At 41.1% G+C, this 16,782-nt stretch overlaps 1 protein-coding gene across 7 annotated transcripts in view; it reads left to right on the top strand.

Annotated features, from left to right (window-relative positions):
• Positions 1-16,782, top strand: part of CREB5 (cAMP responsive element binding protein 5) — a 260,643-nt gene that overhangs the window by 181,607 nt on the left and 62,254 nt on the right. For 6 of the 7 annotated variants that reach the window (XR_014183407.1, XM_082046227.1, XM_082046228.1 and 3 more), the window contains 2 exons: positions 4,468-4,594; positions 6,716-6,826. Coding sequence is in view for 6 of the 7 variants with exons in the window: in XM_082046227.1 (XP_081902353.1) it covers positions 4,468-4,594; positions 6,716-6,826 (238 nt within the window). In the remaining variant the exon portion in view is untranslated. The remainder of the gene's footprint in view (positions 1-4,467; positions 4,595-6,715; positions 6,827-16,782) is intronic. The other variant, XM_082046229.1, reaches the window with a different exon arrangement.

Below are 16,782 nucleotides of genomic sequence, written 5' to 3'. Positions count from 1 at the left end.
TAATCTTTTAATAGACAAAAGTAGTGTTTAGTCATCAGACAATCTAGAAAACTGGGTCAAATAGGTGTTGCATCATAGCAGACAGAATATTTGGTATTAATCAAGAAGGCACATAGCGACGTATATATCATAGTTATTTGATTACATTGGTGGAGTTATCTTTAATCATTGGGTAGAGTCATGTGATGGAACATGATCGAGTCACCATGGCTTAGCAGGGTACCGCCCATCTGTTTAAATGTTAGTAAGGATGACTCACGGTGTTAGCATGATGGTGCAGAGGGAGGGGAGCCAACATGGTCAGTTACAGCAGCTTTGCTAACATGTGGTATTTTACTAAGCCACCGTAATGCTATCCATCCAGGCCACGTACACCCAATGAGACAGACTACAAAAGCTGACTGGGACCCCATCGCGTCCAACAGCAGGCTCCTGCTGGAACATGATGAAAATGCTTAAAATTGGGAAAAAACCCATGGATGGCCAGATTTTCGGTGAGGTTGAGCACTTGACAGTTCACTATCTTATCTGTCCTCTCTTTGTGGGCTTTTTGCCCAACAGCCCTGTTTATTTAGCAACACAGGTGCCAAGGAATTAAAATCCCTCAGTCAGCAATATTGACTGACAAGCTACAGCCAGCACTTCCTCAGCAAAGAGAGGAGAGCAGAGTCAACGTGTCCAACTTTAAAAATAACAATTATAAACTCTCACTGACTTTCTTTGCTGCAGGATAGAAAGCAACAACAAAAGAGATCATGTTGTCCTTGGAAGGAGAAGAAATATCTTAGACAAATGGAATATCTCAGCCTGTGCAGTTCTGTGCCATACACATTCCCTGAGCTCTGTGCGAGTTAAATGTGCACAAGCACATGCTAATCGATGACCTGTATCCAGTGTGGAAGCCATAGAAGTATCCATGAGTACTGGCCAATGTCAGGCTTCCTCGATGGGGAATGGTATCTGGTATGTATTATGTAGCACTTTTATTGGTGGCAGGAGCCGTGCAGACTTTTCAACAAACAGGGTCAACCTTGAAGCACAAGGTTTCTCTCACTGTTCTGCACCTCTTTGCAAAAACATACTTGGGCACAGACTAGCAGGAGTGTAGCAAGAAAAAGTACCTGAAGTATTGAGGGTTTTTTTCCCTCTAGTTAAGCATATGCAGACCCACAAAGCAAAGCAGCATTAAAGGTGAAACTGGGGACAGCAAGGAAGCTTCTTTGCCATTTTAATAAATACCAATAATTCCCTTTTGCGCACATCCCATATTCCCAAACTCATTAAAGCAATTTTGGAAATTTTTTTGGCTCTGGAACATATAAGCAAAACTCAAACTGTGCAGTCCCTTGAGAATCACTTGCGCAAATTGCATAGGTCAGGCCAAAATAAGTTTCTGTCAAATAGCCTAACACCTAAGCTTATTATGAAACTGGTGAATTGTACAAAGGGTCTATATGTGGGACGGTCTCAGAATGACGCAGTGGGGTGGGGGGCTGTTGTCATGGTACTTGTTTTACTTTGGTCCCACTGAAAACTTGAGTGATATTTTTATCGAACGCATTGCTCCTGTTAGCCAGCACAGTTCCTGTAGGCTGTGTCTGAGTTGGTGGATCCAGAGGGCTCCAGAGCTCCAACAGGTGGGTGGGTGCACACCTCAGTCTTGTCCCAGAACAGGCGTGAGATCGCACCAGGGCTTTCTCCTTTCCTTCCCACTTGTCCCAGCCCACACTCCTGGGAGAGGACTGAGCCAGGGTGCGTCCCCAAGAGGGGCTGCAGAACTCTATGTTCTGCTCCTCAGCAGCCCCAGCATGGGGGTCTCAGCCCTTCTGTCTGATGGCTCTCACATGGACTTTAAGGCACGAGATAGAGAAAACCTGTTTGAGCTTCTCTGCAGGGCTGTAGTCATAGTGAGGATGGGCAGGCAGGAAGTGAGGTCTGCTCGTGGGGTCAGCGCAGCCTCTGGAAACCAAACTGAGATAATTCTCCTCCTCACATTTAGCCTGGCATCTCCTCACTTTTTTCAAAGGATCACTGAATCTGCTTTTCATGCTATTTTGAGCCTGTCCTAATAATTTGTCAGTTCTCTTGTGTGAATGAGTGCTGGTACATGGAGAAGCGTGTTTTGAGCAGAGAGTAGGATGGGTCAGGGGCTGTGTACTTTAAATACATTTTCTGAGTTCATTTTTCCTGCACTACATCCATTCCACTCACACCACCTCCACAGTTCCCCAAGATTAGCTTTCTGCTGAGCTGACTATAGAGTCCCTTATCCCAGACGCTGATTCATGTTCCCTAACAGCACTTCTTGCATCCTCTCACAGGGTTATACAGCGTATTTGTGAGGCATTGTCTTGAGTTTCTTTGGGGGATATGTAAATATAGAGTACATCATCTTACTCCATCTGCAGAATACCAAAGAGGCATAGGAAAAGCTTCTTGTTTGTATCTCAGATACATTTGTTGTTGTGGTTTGGTTTTTTCCTCCTTTTTTTTTTTTTTTTTAATCCCTTCTGAATAAGTACTGTATGTGTCTGGGAAGATTTTTAAAAGATTCTTCAAAACACAGGCTTTTTCTCTGTGTGCAGAACCAAGACAAAAGGATGGGTTCAGTCATGTGCAGCTGCTGAAGAGAGGGCAGCTGAGGGCAGAGGAGTGGGAGGAGCGGGAGTGTTTGGGTACAAGGGAGTGGGCAGGGCAAGGGCTTTGAGGTGGCATTTGTTGGGACGGAAGTGTTTCAGGGGGGAATGGGCTTGAAGAGAGAAGGGTTGAAGGACTGAAAGTCCAAGAATGGGAAATACAATGGAGTTTTAGGAAAGAGGAGATTAGGTGGTTTGAGCTCTGGGCAGAAGAGGATGAAACTTGTAGGTCAGAAGAAGTTCATTTGCTGTGAGAGAGGCACCTCTGCTTCGGGAGCCCGGATGTGATGTCCTCCATATGGGATGTCTGTGAATCCCATTGCTCACAGCTGTTGGCCTATTTGCCTGTTATGAGATAAATGAAAGTGACAGCTACAGTTTATGTATTCATGATTGCCAGTATCACTTACAACTGGAGGGGCAAGAAGTAAAACCCCATAATTTGGTGTGACACGGTTCAGACCAAGCGGGAGAAGAGACTAGCTTCCCTTCGCAGCTCTGAGGTTATGGCTGTGCTTCCCTGACCAGCCCAGGCTGATTTTGAGGCTTACAATGGCTAGCTGTGGACCTGTCACAGAAGCAAAGAATGCTTTTGCCAAGGCTGAAAATTAACCCTGGTGTTTAGAGGCTCCATGCCTCTAGAGGACTCTTTCCATGCTCCCCTCTGCAGAGGCTCTTCAGCCTTCTGGACTATGCCCCCTCCACTCGGGTCCTTCTCGTACCTTTAGGGGTATCTCTCCTGGCTAATAAACAGTGTAAAGTGTGTGCTATACTGCAGAGCATCCTGCTTTGTGAGAATTTAACTAACTTGTACTGGCAGTGTTTGTTGAGGCACCGTATGTGAAAGCTTTCTTAATTTCATGCTTTTTGAAAAGATACCAAGTTACATTTACCCCAAACTTCAATCAATTAATGCCTTCTTCAAAACTAAAAACAAACAAACAAAACTAAACTAAACTAAAAAAAAAAGGGTGATGAATTCAACTAATTCCCAAGACCACATTCTTAAAGGCTATTTTCAAAGAGTAGTCTCAGCTTTGTTTAATCCATTATTTTTATGATTCTTCTCCTCTGTGAGTGGGCCTGCTTTCTCACATGTAGTCTTTTCCCTGTGCTGTACTTAGAAAAATCCTTCTAAATCTTTTGAATTGCTTTTGCCAGAATAACTCTCTGTGCCTTTTTATAGTCCATACTTTTTGCCTTTACAATCTGCTTAATCTGAATGTAATTTTGCTTTTTTTTTTTTTTCATTTTCTGTCCTCTGGTGACATGCTAAATGGTAAAATCAAGAATGTCATTTTTGAACAAAGGCTAGGGAGAATTTCACCGGAGAGTATATCAAGAATGAGATGAAATACTCATTTTAGAGTAGTTTATTTACAGGTGATAAAATTTCAAAATTAATTTAAGAGTGTTTAATTTTCTGTCATAATCTTCAAAACTATCATCCAGATATTTTTGTTCCTGAGGGTTAAATTTACAGCAATGCACTGACATGGCATGCCAGGACATTTTCCTGCTTTGTCTGTAGAAATCTTTTGCTGGCCACTGTAAAATGCAGAGGTGCATAGACAGACCAGCTGTTACGTTTGCATTCATGTTCTATCAGATGAACTATACTAGCATTTTAACCAATAAATACCAGAGAGAAAGTGACTAATCTGATTCTTGAAAACTTTCTGTTCTACTGATTTATGCAGAAGAGGACAAGTGCTGGATTGGCTTATCTGCGGCTGCTTGTCTGGAGTTGCATGTTCCTATGAATGGCTGGCACAGTAAGGCTTATTTTGCTCTCCGTAGCCCATGACAGCTTTTTTTCCTTTTCTCCTAGGCCTGTCCCAGGTTCTCTGTCGTCACTACTGCACCTACACAACCGACAAAGACAGCCCATGCCTGCCTCTATGCCTGGCACCCTGCCCAACCCTACCATGCCTGGATCTTCTGCTGTACTCATGCCTGTAAGTTTTTTGGTTTGTTTTTCTGTGGGGGAGGAAGATTGGTTTTTTGCTTGATTCAACCTTTGCAGAGCTGAGAGCCTGCTGGATTTTCTAAAAAATCAAAGTGTTAAGGAAGCCGGAAGAAAAAATCAAAGGGTTAAGGAAGCCGGACCTTTTCCTCTGCTTCGTCTCATACAAGAGATGCAGTTAATGGCATGTTAATTAGTGTGAGAGTGATTAGAAACAGTCTACATGAGACTTTAATTTCTCACACTTGGTCATGTAGGTGAGATCGGTATGTCTGTGCTGGAACAAAAAGATTTTTCTGAAGTCAGACAAAACTGGAAAAGCCATGTGCATAAGTTATGCTGGTGAACTCTAAGTAATGTTCTCGTTTGTGGGAGATAACCAGCAAACGAGAAAGAAATGTGACTTTTCTGTCCTGGTGACTTGCACTTAATTAGAGTTTGGTCATGACTGCTGCTCGTTTTCCACTCATTTCTGCAGAGATGGGAATATTTTCCATCTTCTGGGAGACAAAGGAGTGCTTTGCAATTGTACCTTCAAATTCTTAACGATTTTAACAACCATTTCAATATGAGACATTTGGGCAGATTAGGGATGGAGGTGAATAAGGATGGCATGGGGAAGAGCGAGTTGGGAAAGGAGAAGTTTCTCTTTCATTCCACAACGTTCAGTTTGGAAGACAACATGGGAGCATGGGAGGGAAGAAAGCTCTGCTTGTTCTGGCTCTGCTGTAGCAATGAGGACATTCCACAGGGCTTGAGCAGTCAATAACAATGACTAACTTATTACTAACTTATCAATAATGCTGTCCTCGAATATCAACCAGGAAGTTCAACCTAAAAAATATAGGACATGTCACTGTGGGCAGGTTTTTTTTTCTGGCATGATTCCTAAAGAGCCTGAAATGGAGCAAACATCCTGCTTCAGTGTAAGGTCAGGGGCTTTGGTTTGCTGCTGGGGAGTCCTTTGGGTCTCACAGAGGAGCAGGTGTGCTCTGGCTGAGAGCCCTGGAGACATGAGCATGGAAGTGAGACAGACCCTGTCAGTTCTGTCTGCCCAGGCCACAGCTCCTGCCCCACAGCCCTCCTGAAAGGGCTGCAGAGGAGATGGCGGCGGCAGCTGCTCCTGCCCCTTGGAGAGCGTGAGGGGCCCTGGTGGAGGCAGCTTCTCCCCACCAGCAGGCAGTGGGGTATTGTCCTCTCCTCCAGGCCCAGCACCTCTTCTTGCTGGGATCATGGAAGGTGGGAGTCACTGCCTCACCGCAGGGCACAAAAAATTGCTCTCCTGCTTGGAAGAGCTCAGGAGGATCCAAAAGCTTCTTCCTCATACGAGCCAAAGATTCAGGGGACTGTCCTGAAGAAAGGCAGGATGCTCAGCTCCAGGTGGAAGCAGCACCATAACGCTTCTTATAGCCCCTGCCAAGGACTAGCACCGTAACAGCACTTGCCCCTTTTTGGGGAAGACACTCCAGGAAATTATTTTGTCCAGGCCTTACTGCCAATAAGTGTTACTTGAAAATTGTAGTCTTCCCTCCCAGCCTAGTGAGATTAGCTTGCAGAAAGTGGCCAGAAAAGCCAGGAGGTGTTCTGCTTTGGTTTTTTGCTATCTCAGCAGTACATGAAAGCTTCCCTTACAAGACATATGGAAAACTCTTCCTAAGTGAGCAGTCTGAGCGGAGGAAAAAGAACCAACTCATTTTCCATATACTCAAGATTGTAGATTTTTATTTATGTTTTTAACAAGCTAAGTTGGGCTGCACTGACAGGGGAAGCCACAACTTTATACAGTGATGCTTTTAAAACCACTTAACTCCGAGTGTTGTTATACTGAAAGGGAGAAAATCATTACAAAAAAGCACAAACCTGGGTGGCTGCTACATTTGTTTAGTAAAGAAGCCTTTTATTTCTAATTGGCTGTGGGTTTTCAGGGCTGATTCTGATGAAACACACGCCTGCGTGCATACACACATGCAGTTCACAGCACAGATTGTTATTTTTCCAGTCATGACTTGAAGAAATAAAGCTGAGTCCATTTAAATAGAAACTGAGCATAAATTCTTGCAAAAGTCTCCAGATGTTTTGAAACCTTTTTTCTTTTTTCTTTTTCTTTTAAAAGATGGAGCGACAAATGTCAATGAACTCCAACATCATGGGGATGCAGGGGCCGAACCTCAATAATCCGTGTGCTTCACCTCAAGTCCCCCCAATGCATTCGGAAGCCAAAATGGTAAAAAGAGGAAACATTAAAACAACAAATTCCTTTTCTTATGTTGCTCTTGCATACTGGTTACCCAGACAGTGGGGGATGTAGCCAGACACTGCTTACTTCATTCTTAGTCATATGTTATACTCTTTTTTAATATGCTGCAGTAAATTGCCTTTGTGTCAGTTCAGTCTATGAACTTTCAAGATGTTCCTGGTCCTAGCTGAACTCTCGGTGAGACAGAACTGAAGTGTAGGGTCGGCTATCTATTCCGTGCTGTGTTTTTGGTGTAGGGTTTTTGGTGCAGGTTGGCAGAATTTAAGTTAATGGTCTGCTGATTCTCTGATGGTGTCTGTGTTCCACAACCTGACTTAAAGAAAATTGTCCATTTTTAAAGAGTGAAGTAAAAAGTGTCAGATATGGAGGGAATGTACATGGTATTTGTTTTTTCCGGATAAGTGCATGGTGTGTCAGGGTAATGACAATATTAGGAAAACAGACCGAATGATGTATATAAAACTCTTCTGCTATCAAAAAGAAAAGTCAGAATTTGGACAAAAATTATTTACTCATACACATCAAATATCATAGTGGTTTTAAATGTTGTTGTATGTCTCACAAGGTAAAGGCTTGTCAGGCGTATGTACTAGTACAGGATTAATGTAGGTAAACTAATCTTCAAGTGGGCATTTTTAAGTTTTTTTCAGCTTTATATGCCTTCTCATAGATGGATTCAGCTCTAATACCCTGGAACCGAGTTAATCAATGGAGAAACACTTAGATTTTTTCAGTTTCAGAACTGCCATTTGCTGGCTGGTGGAAATACAAGGACAGAGGTTTGCAGTTTAACTACATAGAGTTTTTATCCTCTCAACATATCTCATCATAGTGGAAAACAGGAGTAACTCCATTGAACTTGTTTCAGTGGCATTTCGCCAACATAAAATTGTCATAAGTGAGAGAATGAAATCAAGCTGACAAAGATTAAGCAACCACATGTTTTTATATATTTCTACTTTGCATGACTGGTACAGCTTTTAAAGTTGTTGTCATCTATCCTGAGGCAAAGAAAAATATCTTCTTGTCTATAGCTATGGTGCATGCAAGAGACTCTTGGTTAAGAGCAACAACATATACAAGCTTATTCTGTCTCTGTTTTATTAGATTGGATAGGTCATGCCTTTGCCTCCGTGTTGGTCTGGGTTAGGCTGTTAACCCAACCCCTGTTAACACCCCGTCTAAAACCACACTCCGTAAACATGCAGCCAGTTGGCCAGAAGGACAGTGATGGCCAAAAACACTGGCTGCCCCAGCCAAGGAAAACCTGTGGTCAAGAGTTTTCTCCCTGCTGTACCACACAGTGACCGTGACATGCCAAATGGCAACAGCATCTGCAGCAGAGCTTGTTAAAAACTTTTTGGAATAGGCAAGTGTTTTTTTAACTCAAGCATAGCTGAGCCAAGCTAAATACTCCTTGGCTGAATAAATCTAAAACTGGCATCTGTTTTGGGGACTAAAGGTTCTGTAGTTTACTCTCCCCCCCCACCCCCTGCCTTTTTTTTTTACTGGAAGCATGAGACTATTCAAGAAAATATTAAATTATTGGTGCATATGGTGAGAATTCTGTGCTTTAATAGCTGAAACTCTACATTAATACAAATTACTTTTTAATCTGGATAAGCAGGTTTTGTCCCTAAACCTAAATGTATGAAGGCATGGTTCTTTCAGACAGAAATTGCTATCATTTTCAAAACACAGTATAGTGAACAAGCAGCCCCTTTGCTTCTCAGGGGCTTTCTAACACTCTTCCAGAGTTGGAAAAAATCCATATGCATTAACTCTTAAGAGTAAGAGGCAGAATTTAGAGCTTCAGGACCTTTCTTCTTTTTAAATGCAGGGGGTTTTAAAATATATCCTATATTCTAGATTTTTACTGCATTTCTATTGGAGCATACGTGTAAAGTAAAAAGCATCTTTCTTTAGCCACTGCTTTGAAAAATACAAATCTATTAACAATACTCTGCATTAATACAAAGTGGAAAAAATGTGGGAAATATTCAGGCTAAAATTATTTCTTACATGTTAAGTTCATGAATTTTTAAATCCGAGTCATCTATACTACAGACATGTTTGTTCTTATTATTAACTATTTCACTTTGCTTTGTGTGTAAAGCATGAGACTTTGCATGTGGCAACTTTTTTTAAAAAATGGAAAATGAGGGTGCTTAGTACCTTACTGTGTTGTGTCCTACATTAGGGAAGAATTTCAGATTTCCTCAGATTCTGCTAATGCTATTAATGCTGGTGCATCCAGTGCTGCATATGTTCTCTTTGGCTGGCCCCACTTTCCAAAGAATATACACGTTGAACAGAGTCATCTAAGCTGCTTGCCACTAATGGCTGCAGTATCTGGAGAAGTCTGGGGGACTTTGGGCCTGATTCGTCAGCCATCAAAATCTGTGGCAGATAGATGAGCATTTTCTTTGTGCCTACATGAGAAAATGTGGGACAGGTTCCTCTATGTGTGAGACCCAGATGTGAGACCAAATCCTTCTGGCCTCAAGCACATAAAAGTACATACCTGAGCAATGCAAGCATGACTTGGTACTGTCACAGTTTAGCTCCAGCTAGCAACTAAGCACCACGCAGCCGCTCACTCATTCCTGACCCCCAGTGGGATGGGAGAGAGAATCAGAAGGGTAAAAGTAAGAAAACTTGTGGGTAGAGATAAAGACAGTTTGATAGGTAAAGCAAAAGCTGCACATGCAAGCAAAGCAGAGCAAGGAATTCATTCACCACTTCCCATGGGCAGGCAGGTGTCCTGCCACCTCTAGGACAGCCAGGCTCCATCACACATGACGGTTACTTGGGAAGACAAACACCATCACTCCAAACATTCCCCCCTTCCTCCTTCTCCCCCCAGCTTTATATGCTGAGCATGACACCATATGGTATGGAATATCCTGCTGGTCAGTTGTGGTCAGCTGTCCCAGCTGTGTCTTCTCCCAACTTCTGCACCTGGCATGGTGTAAGAAGCTGAAAAGTCCTTGACTACTTAGCAACAACTAAAACATCGGTGTATTAGCAACATTATTCTCATTCTAAATTCAAACCCCAGCACTATACCAGCTACTAGGAAGAAAATTAACTCTATCCCAGCCAAAACAAGGACAGGTATGCAGCAGTCGTAACACTATTTGGTGACTTAAGTGATTTAATTTGCCTCTGTAAAATAAATATGAATAAGTAGTATAAGTTTGGATGCTGTGTGATGCCCCCTTTTTTTTAGAGAAAGCAGATACATTGCAAAAGATTCACACCCTCAGTTGGTCCCTAATCAGTTTGCAGTACCAAATGGAAGTCAGTCTAATAAATACATACACATATGAGCACATACATAGACACATATGGAATTTGTGTTGCATTAATGTTTCTATAATATGCAATTTATTAATCTATTCATATTTTAATCAGCTTGTGTTACCTGGCATTTACAGAAACCCATATCTGCCACCCAAGATGCTTGTTTCCTTGTTTAATTTTTTCAGGAGAATGTTACTTCAGATATTAAAGTATTGTAGATGACATCCCAGAACTGATTTAATTTATCACAACAATTTCAGTTTCCCTCACAGTGTGCCTCTCAATTAGGTTGTCACCTAATGCTTTAAAACTGTCCTAGTAAATGAATGAGTGAACATCTAAATCAATACCGCTTTCGTCTTAGATTCAGAGCTGAGTGGATAAAACCTTTATGCTGGCCACCAAAAACACACATTGATTTTGTATTAAAATATATTGCATTGGAAAGTGGAAGAAACATGTAGCTGTAAGTGTGCACGTTAAAAATATGCAGAATAGCATGTGTAGCATATTAACATGTGGTTCAGTAGGCAGAGAATATTATGAACCCAGAATTGCTGGCGGTGCCTTTGCCTTAATATACTGCTTACATATAGTTTGGTTTGCAGTTTCAGAGCATTCAAGGTTTTATAACTCAGAAGTGCAATATTGTGCGGATTACCAGAGTGAAAGATAAATAGTGTGCACTGAACTCCTGGAAGGCTGTATGAGGGCAAGTCTTTCCGGTGAAGCTGATGCCGCTCTATCTGAATTTTGCAAGGCATTGATATTTACCTGTAGAGATTTATGAGCTCTAAAGGGAGGTATAAAAAGCAGACCAGCAATGAAAATAATCTGACTTAAAAAATACAGTTTTCAATTTGACCTAGTAATTTTTAATTTTACCTTCTCCTTTTGCCCCTTGCTAAATACATAGTTTTATAAAATGTAAATAAAATACAATATGTGTGGCTTGGCTGTGCCTGTCTTCCTGACAGAGTCTGTATGGTTCTTTTTAACAAAAGAAGTGGTTTCCATATCAGAAGTGTATAGGGTTGTGTGCTGTTGTTTTTACCTTGTATGCATTACTAGGTTGAACAGTAATAGCAAGAAAATTAATTCGAAAGGGTCTGTCAGGTGTAAGAGTGAAAGCATACCAGAAAAGAAAAACAATGGACCAGTAATGAGCATGTTCCTATTTATAATGGTAAAATATCCATATTAACCGAGCCTCATAATTTACTGAAGAGTGCTGGACAACTTTGGCAGAGGAGGAGGAAAGAAGCAAAAGAAATTGTGGTTAGCCAGTTGTCATCAGCACTAATTTTTATTCGACTTAATGAGAGTTAAGGGTCCAGATCCTACTGGTGGCTTTGAAAACCCCTGTCCAAGTGTTGCTCAGCTCTCCATTCCAGCAGAAAGGCAGGGACTGTTTCCTATGGTTGTCAGACAGGCACTGCTCACTTTCTCCAGAAACACGGCGCCACAGCCAAGCAGGAAAGGCTTGGCCACAAAGAAGGCCAGCTTCCCTGGGATGCAGATTGGGGTCTGTGTTTGGATGGAGTTTCCTGCTGCTTCTTGTTTTACAAATAACATGCATTTCCATGCCCGTGAGCTGTGAGTGGTGCAACTGATGCAAAGGGAGATGTTACTGGAGTAAAGCTCTTATCCCTGGCCCTGGTTTGGCCCTTGCCCCAGCTGTTGTAGCAGTCATTGGATGCAGAAACAAAAGCATGGCTCTAACAGCAGTGGCATCCTGGGGCAGCTGGTGGCCCTGGGAAGGACATCCCGCTGGGTACCAGCTCTGGGCCCAGGTCTGTGAGGTTTTCATGCTGACCTGAGGCTGAAGGCAGCCCAGGCAGGATCAGAGCCACTGAAGCTCTGGGTTTAGCTGCTTAATACTTAATGACTGAAGATATTTTGTTAAATATAATAACTGGTTTGAAGTCCGTGTCTCCTATCAAGCTGAGTGGGAAAGGAGTCACTTTAATAGAGCAACACAGATTGCTTCAGGGCCTGAAGGCTCTTTCTTTGCACAGATTCTGGGCTGCTGAGCAGAAAGAAAAATGTTGCATCTCTGCAGAGCTTTCAACAGCAATTGCTCATTTTGTCCTTCACCATAAAGCAATGAAAGCAACATCAGAAAAAAAATGTTCCAAGTGAAGGCTTCCAACTTAAAAAAACCAAAACAAAACAAAACAAAAACAACAACAACAACAACAACAAAAAAAAAAACACAAAAAAAACAAACCAAACCAAACCAAACCAAAAACAACCAAAAAACCCAAAAAAACAAAAAAAAAAACCAAAAAACCAAATAGTTGTGACAAAATTTCCTGTATTGGTAACTGAGAAATGTTTTCAAGGAAGGGACTGTTAAATAGTTAAAAAACACGGTGCTTCTCCAACTGTTGACAAAACTCACCGTTCTGAAATTGTATCTTCTGTTACATTTGCTCTTATGTTTTGAAGTCCCCAAAGCCAGCCTTTCAGTGTGCTCCTGATCTACGCTTTCAAATCCTCCCCGGGCAGAAGCTTTGCCTGCAGACATTATGCCTTGCTGTGGATTAAGGTATTAACATGATGGGGGAAGCTAGTAATATTTTCTTTTGTTTACTGAAACAGGACCTTGTATCTGTCAGGCCTAAATGCTGGATTATGAACTAGACTGGGTAGGAACTAATTCTTCTTAAGCTGCCAGTGGCTCAATAAGTGCAATAGTGAGGTGGTTCAGTTCCTCATAGCTGCTGCGAATACGCGTTGAATATTTGATCTGGCTTCTCCCGAGTCCATACAAATTGCGTTGCTTGCTGCAGACTCAAGTTGTAACAATTCCTTGCATATTTCTTCCTTAGTGTCACTTTGTCCTGCGGTGATCTTATCAGCACTGTTTCCCTAGAAGAACTCAGATTTTTATTGTTTTGTTTGCCTTGATGCAGCTGGGTGTTAAAATGACCTCGCTTTCTCCCCCACCCACCAGCCCTCAGCCTTTCTCTTTCCCTGTGTTTCTCCACCACCCTCTCTTTCCTCAGAGGATTTACTGTCTTTGTAGATTTGTTTCTCTTTCTCCTTTTCCCTCCAGTGTCCACCCTGATTTTGTAACCATAGCAATAATTGAAATACAATCCTAATATTTGCTTGCTGAAGCTATCATCTAGCCCAACATATGAACTGCTGGCTTTTGTGTGTGGTCAGGTTTTGAAATTTAAGTCAGATGCATCTGTATACGTGAGGATGATTTGTTTGGTGCTGGGCCATCCCTTCCAGAAAGGGTTTTGTTTGTGTGAAGTTGTGTGTCAGTGGGAGCTGGTACAAGTAAAACCAAGCCCTCATGCTAGTGAAGCCAGGGAAAAAGGAAATTATAAAAAATAAAAACAAGGCTGTGTTACAGGGAAGTTCTGCTTCACATAGATACGTTTCAGTCTTTTGCTTGGAATTTGTACAGCTTTCACTTTCCAAAATTTCCAAGATGAATAATGGAAGTTGTTTTGCACTTCAGGCTGCTGCACATTAAGCCCAGTGTTTGCTTGGGATGTTCAAGAGCATCTCACGACAAGCAATGGGCTTTGAGGCGGAGGGAATGGTGTTACACGCTTTACCAGCTCCGTATTTTAACCACCGAAGACACAAGTGCTGGAAGCAAAATTATCATGGCAATAAATCTTTTCTTTATGGACAGGCTTAAAAAGCATTTTCTAAAACATATACAGTAGCTAATGAAGCAGTTTATTAATTATGATAGCGTTCCTGTGAGATAAGTAATTTTAGACTGTTGAACTGAGAGAGAAAAGTGAAGTGACTCACTGGAGGCCACACAATTTGTCAGTGGAAGAGCTGAAACAAGCACAGAAGAATTTCTGGCTGCCACTTCCAGAAAACACAACTTCTGTCTGAGTAAGATTTATGTATATGTATTTTTTTCAAGTAATATTAATTATTAATATTGTTAATATCAATATAATTGTTGAAACACAGTGTTTTTTCAGGACTAGTGAAAGAAGGGGGAGACTTTGAACTCTTCAAGCTTACAGGGGGTGCAGACTCAAAATTAGGATTCAAATCCAAATGAAGGTGATGGTTTGTGTTTGGATTTAATGCCCCCTGAAATTTCCTGAACTTTACTAATGAGATTTTGGCTCAGAATGACAAAAATTAACTGATCTTCTGAGACTTCTGTCATCCGAGATGATGGAAGCCTTGTGAGATCAGCTTCCCTGCCATCGTGGCTTTCACTGAAATCTCAGGAGAGCACTTACTTTCACATATAATGTCAACCATATCCAAACCAGGACTAACAAATACCCCTGTAGAGCTCCTTCTAAGATCACAGGCATATTTGAAATACTGCTACAAGCTGTGTTCAGTCTGAGGAAATGCTCACAGCATTTGTTGTTTCTTCTGTCAGATACGGCTGGTGACACTTTTCAGTGGTGGGAGGGTCATATACTGTCTTCCAGATGTTTGTTAGTGCAACTTCTCTTATTTATGTTCAGAGATTTATCAAGGAGGTAATTTAAGAACCGGGACAGGCTGGGTCTCCCACCCTGGAAACACTTACGCAGCAAACTTTGCTCCACTTGCGGTTTTTACTAGCAAGTCGCTGGCCAGTAATATGTAGCTGAGATTTTGGTGTATGAAATGCTATGAATAATCTTCCCAAATGTGCTCTGTAGTCAGACTGGATGTGATGCAGTGTAGTTTGTTGCATTCTCTGCACTCTGTATCCTCTTTATAATACAACTACTGTGTAGCCCACCACACTGGACCATGCCAGGGGACCAGAGCAGGCTTTACTCACAGCTTGTTGCTCATGTGCTTGGGCACCGATTGCAATTTCTCTGGCAATGTAGGCACCTCCAAGTTACCCTGCTTTAGATAGTTTACTCCATTTCAGATTACTTACATTACAAAGAAGACAGCAAATACAACTGGAATCATTTCCCAGTAGCATTGTAGAAGCAGGGGGAACATGGACTTTGACCAGCTAAAAATTAACTGTAAGGATCTGTCTAAAAGATCACCAATCTTTTAGGAATAGAATTTAAGTTATGCAAAACCTTCCTCTTCTCATCATCAGTGTGCTATTTTTTTTCTCCCATTTTATATACTAAAGTCACACTGAAAACAAGTCATTACCATATTGAAAAATGTTCTAAAAATCTTATTTTAAGACCGTATTGGATTCTTTATTTAGTGACAATATCAGTGTGGAAGTACTTTAATTTAGGATTGTTACCTTCATTATCTTACAGATTCATTTATGAAAGCTTGGTCTTAAAACCATGTTGCAAAATAAAGCTTTTGTAAAATAGAAAAACAGCAGCCAGGATTCCTGTAGCTTTGTTTTTTAGTCTACTGGAAATGATTTAAAATTGAATAGCCACCTTTTCACTGCAGCTCAGTTGTCTCTCTTCTCCATCTCAGTTTTCCAAAATAGGTGTTCAGGAAGGAAACAAGCCCCATAAGCGGCTTAAGATAGAATTTCAAACTCCTGTAGCTTAAAAAAGTCAGACGCAACATTTTTAGTAGAGTCAAAGATTACTTTTAAAATTTAGCCCTAATCCTCAGCTGCTGTAAACCTGTATAAATTAATTTACTTCAAAGGAACTGTGTGGGGTTTGCATCAGCTGAGGATCTAGTTTATACATCTGAATCTCAAAATTTTCCTTTGGGCAAGCTCTGGCCCTTCCACAGTTTGATACTGCCAGGTAAGAATTTTGTTGGTTTTGGCTTTGGGGTTTAGTGTTATTCTTTTCTTTAGAATACAGTACATATTTGCTGCTTCTTTTTGCAGACTGGTGTTTTGCCGACTCTTCCAACGTCTTACATGAACTTTGTCCGACTTAATTTTTCAACTCTGCTTCCTATAGGTGTTCACTAGGTAATATTTAAAGATAAATTATTTTCTCTAAGTCCTGATTAATATCAGGAGATTTTTATAATTGATTCGTCATACTGAGCAATCGGCAGGAGTTTTTGACTCTCCTGTGTCAGTCAGTGACAGGTGTTGGTACCTGTCCCTAGTGATTCATAATGAAAAGTTGCCAGATATGTCTTTGAAACTGATGGATGATTCATATTGTTATATTTAGGCCACATTATTCTGGAATGTTTAAATTAAACGAAAAGCCACCTCTGAGTATACATGTGCAAACATAGAGTACATTTTTAGTTTCCCATCTGGATATATATATATAAAGTCCAGGGCTGTTTTCAAGTTGCAAGAAATATTGTTATATTTTTATTATGGTATTTCAGTTCACACTCATACTAATATGAAAAGTTTAGTAATGGCATATCCTCAATACTGCCCTCAAATGCCAAGGTTACACATGAAGTCCAATGGGATCTAGCAAATGTTTAAACTTTTATTAAAGCCTAAAGCCCAAAATAGACTTTACTAGACGTGTACAAATTATTTTAAATTATGTAAATATTTTTCATATGTCTGGCTTCTGACAGAACACCACTATACACCAAAGTATGACATTTGCCTTACTGTGCCAAATTTTTGCCTTTTTTTTTTTTCTTCCCAAAATACCTAGCATCATTACTGGATTTGACTAGAGGCTGCTTTATGTGCTGCTTGTGTTTCACGAGAAATATATGTAAAGAGGATGGATTGTGTTCCCTGACTG

The sequence above is a fragment of the Streptopelia decaocto genome, assembly GCF_964273445.1.
Source record: "Streptopelia decaocto genome assembly, chromosome: 2".
Taxonomy (NCBI): Eukaryota; Metazoa; Chordata; class Aves; order Columbiformes; family Columbidae; genus Streptopelia; species Streptopelia decaocto.
This window is presented reverse-complemented; position numbering and strand designations above follow the sequence as displayed.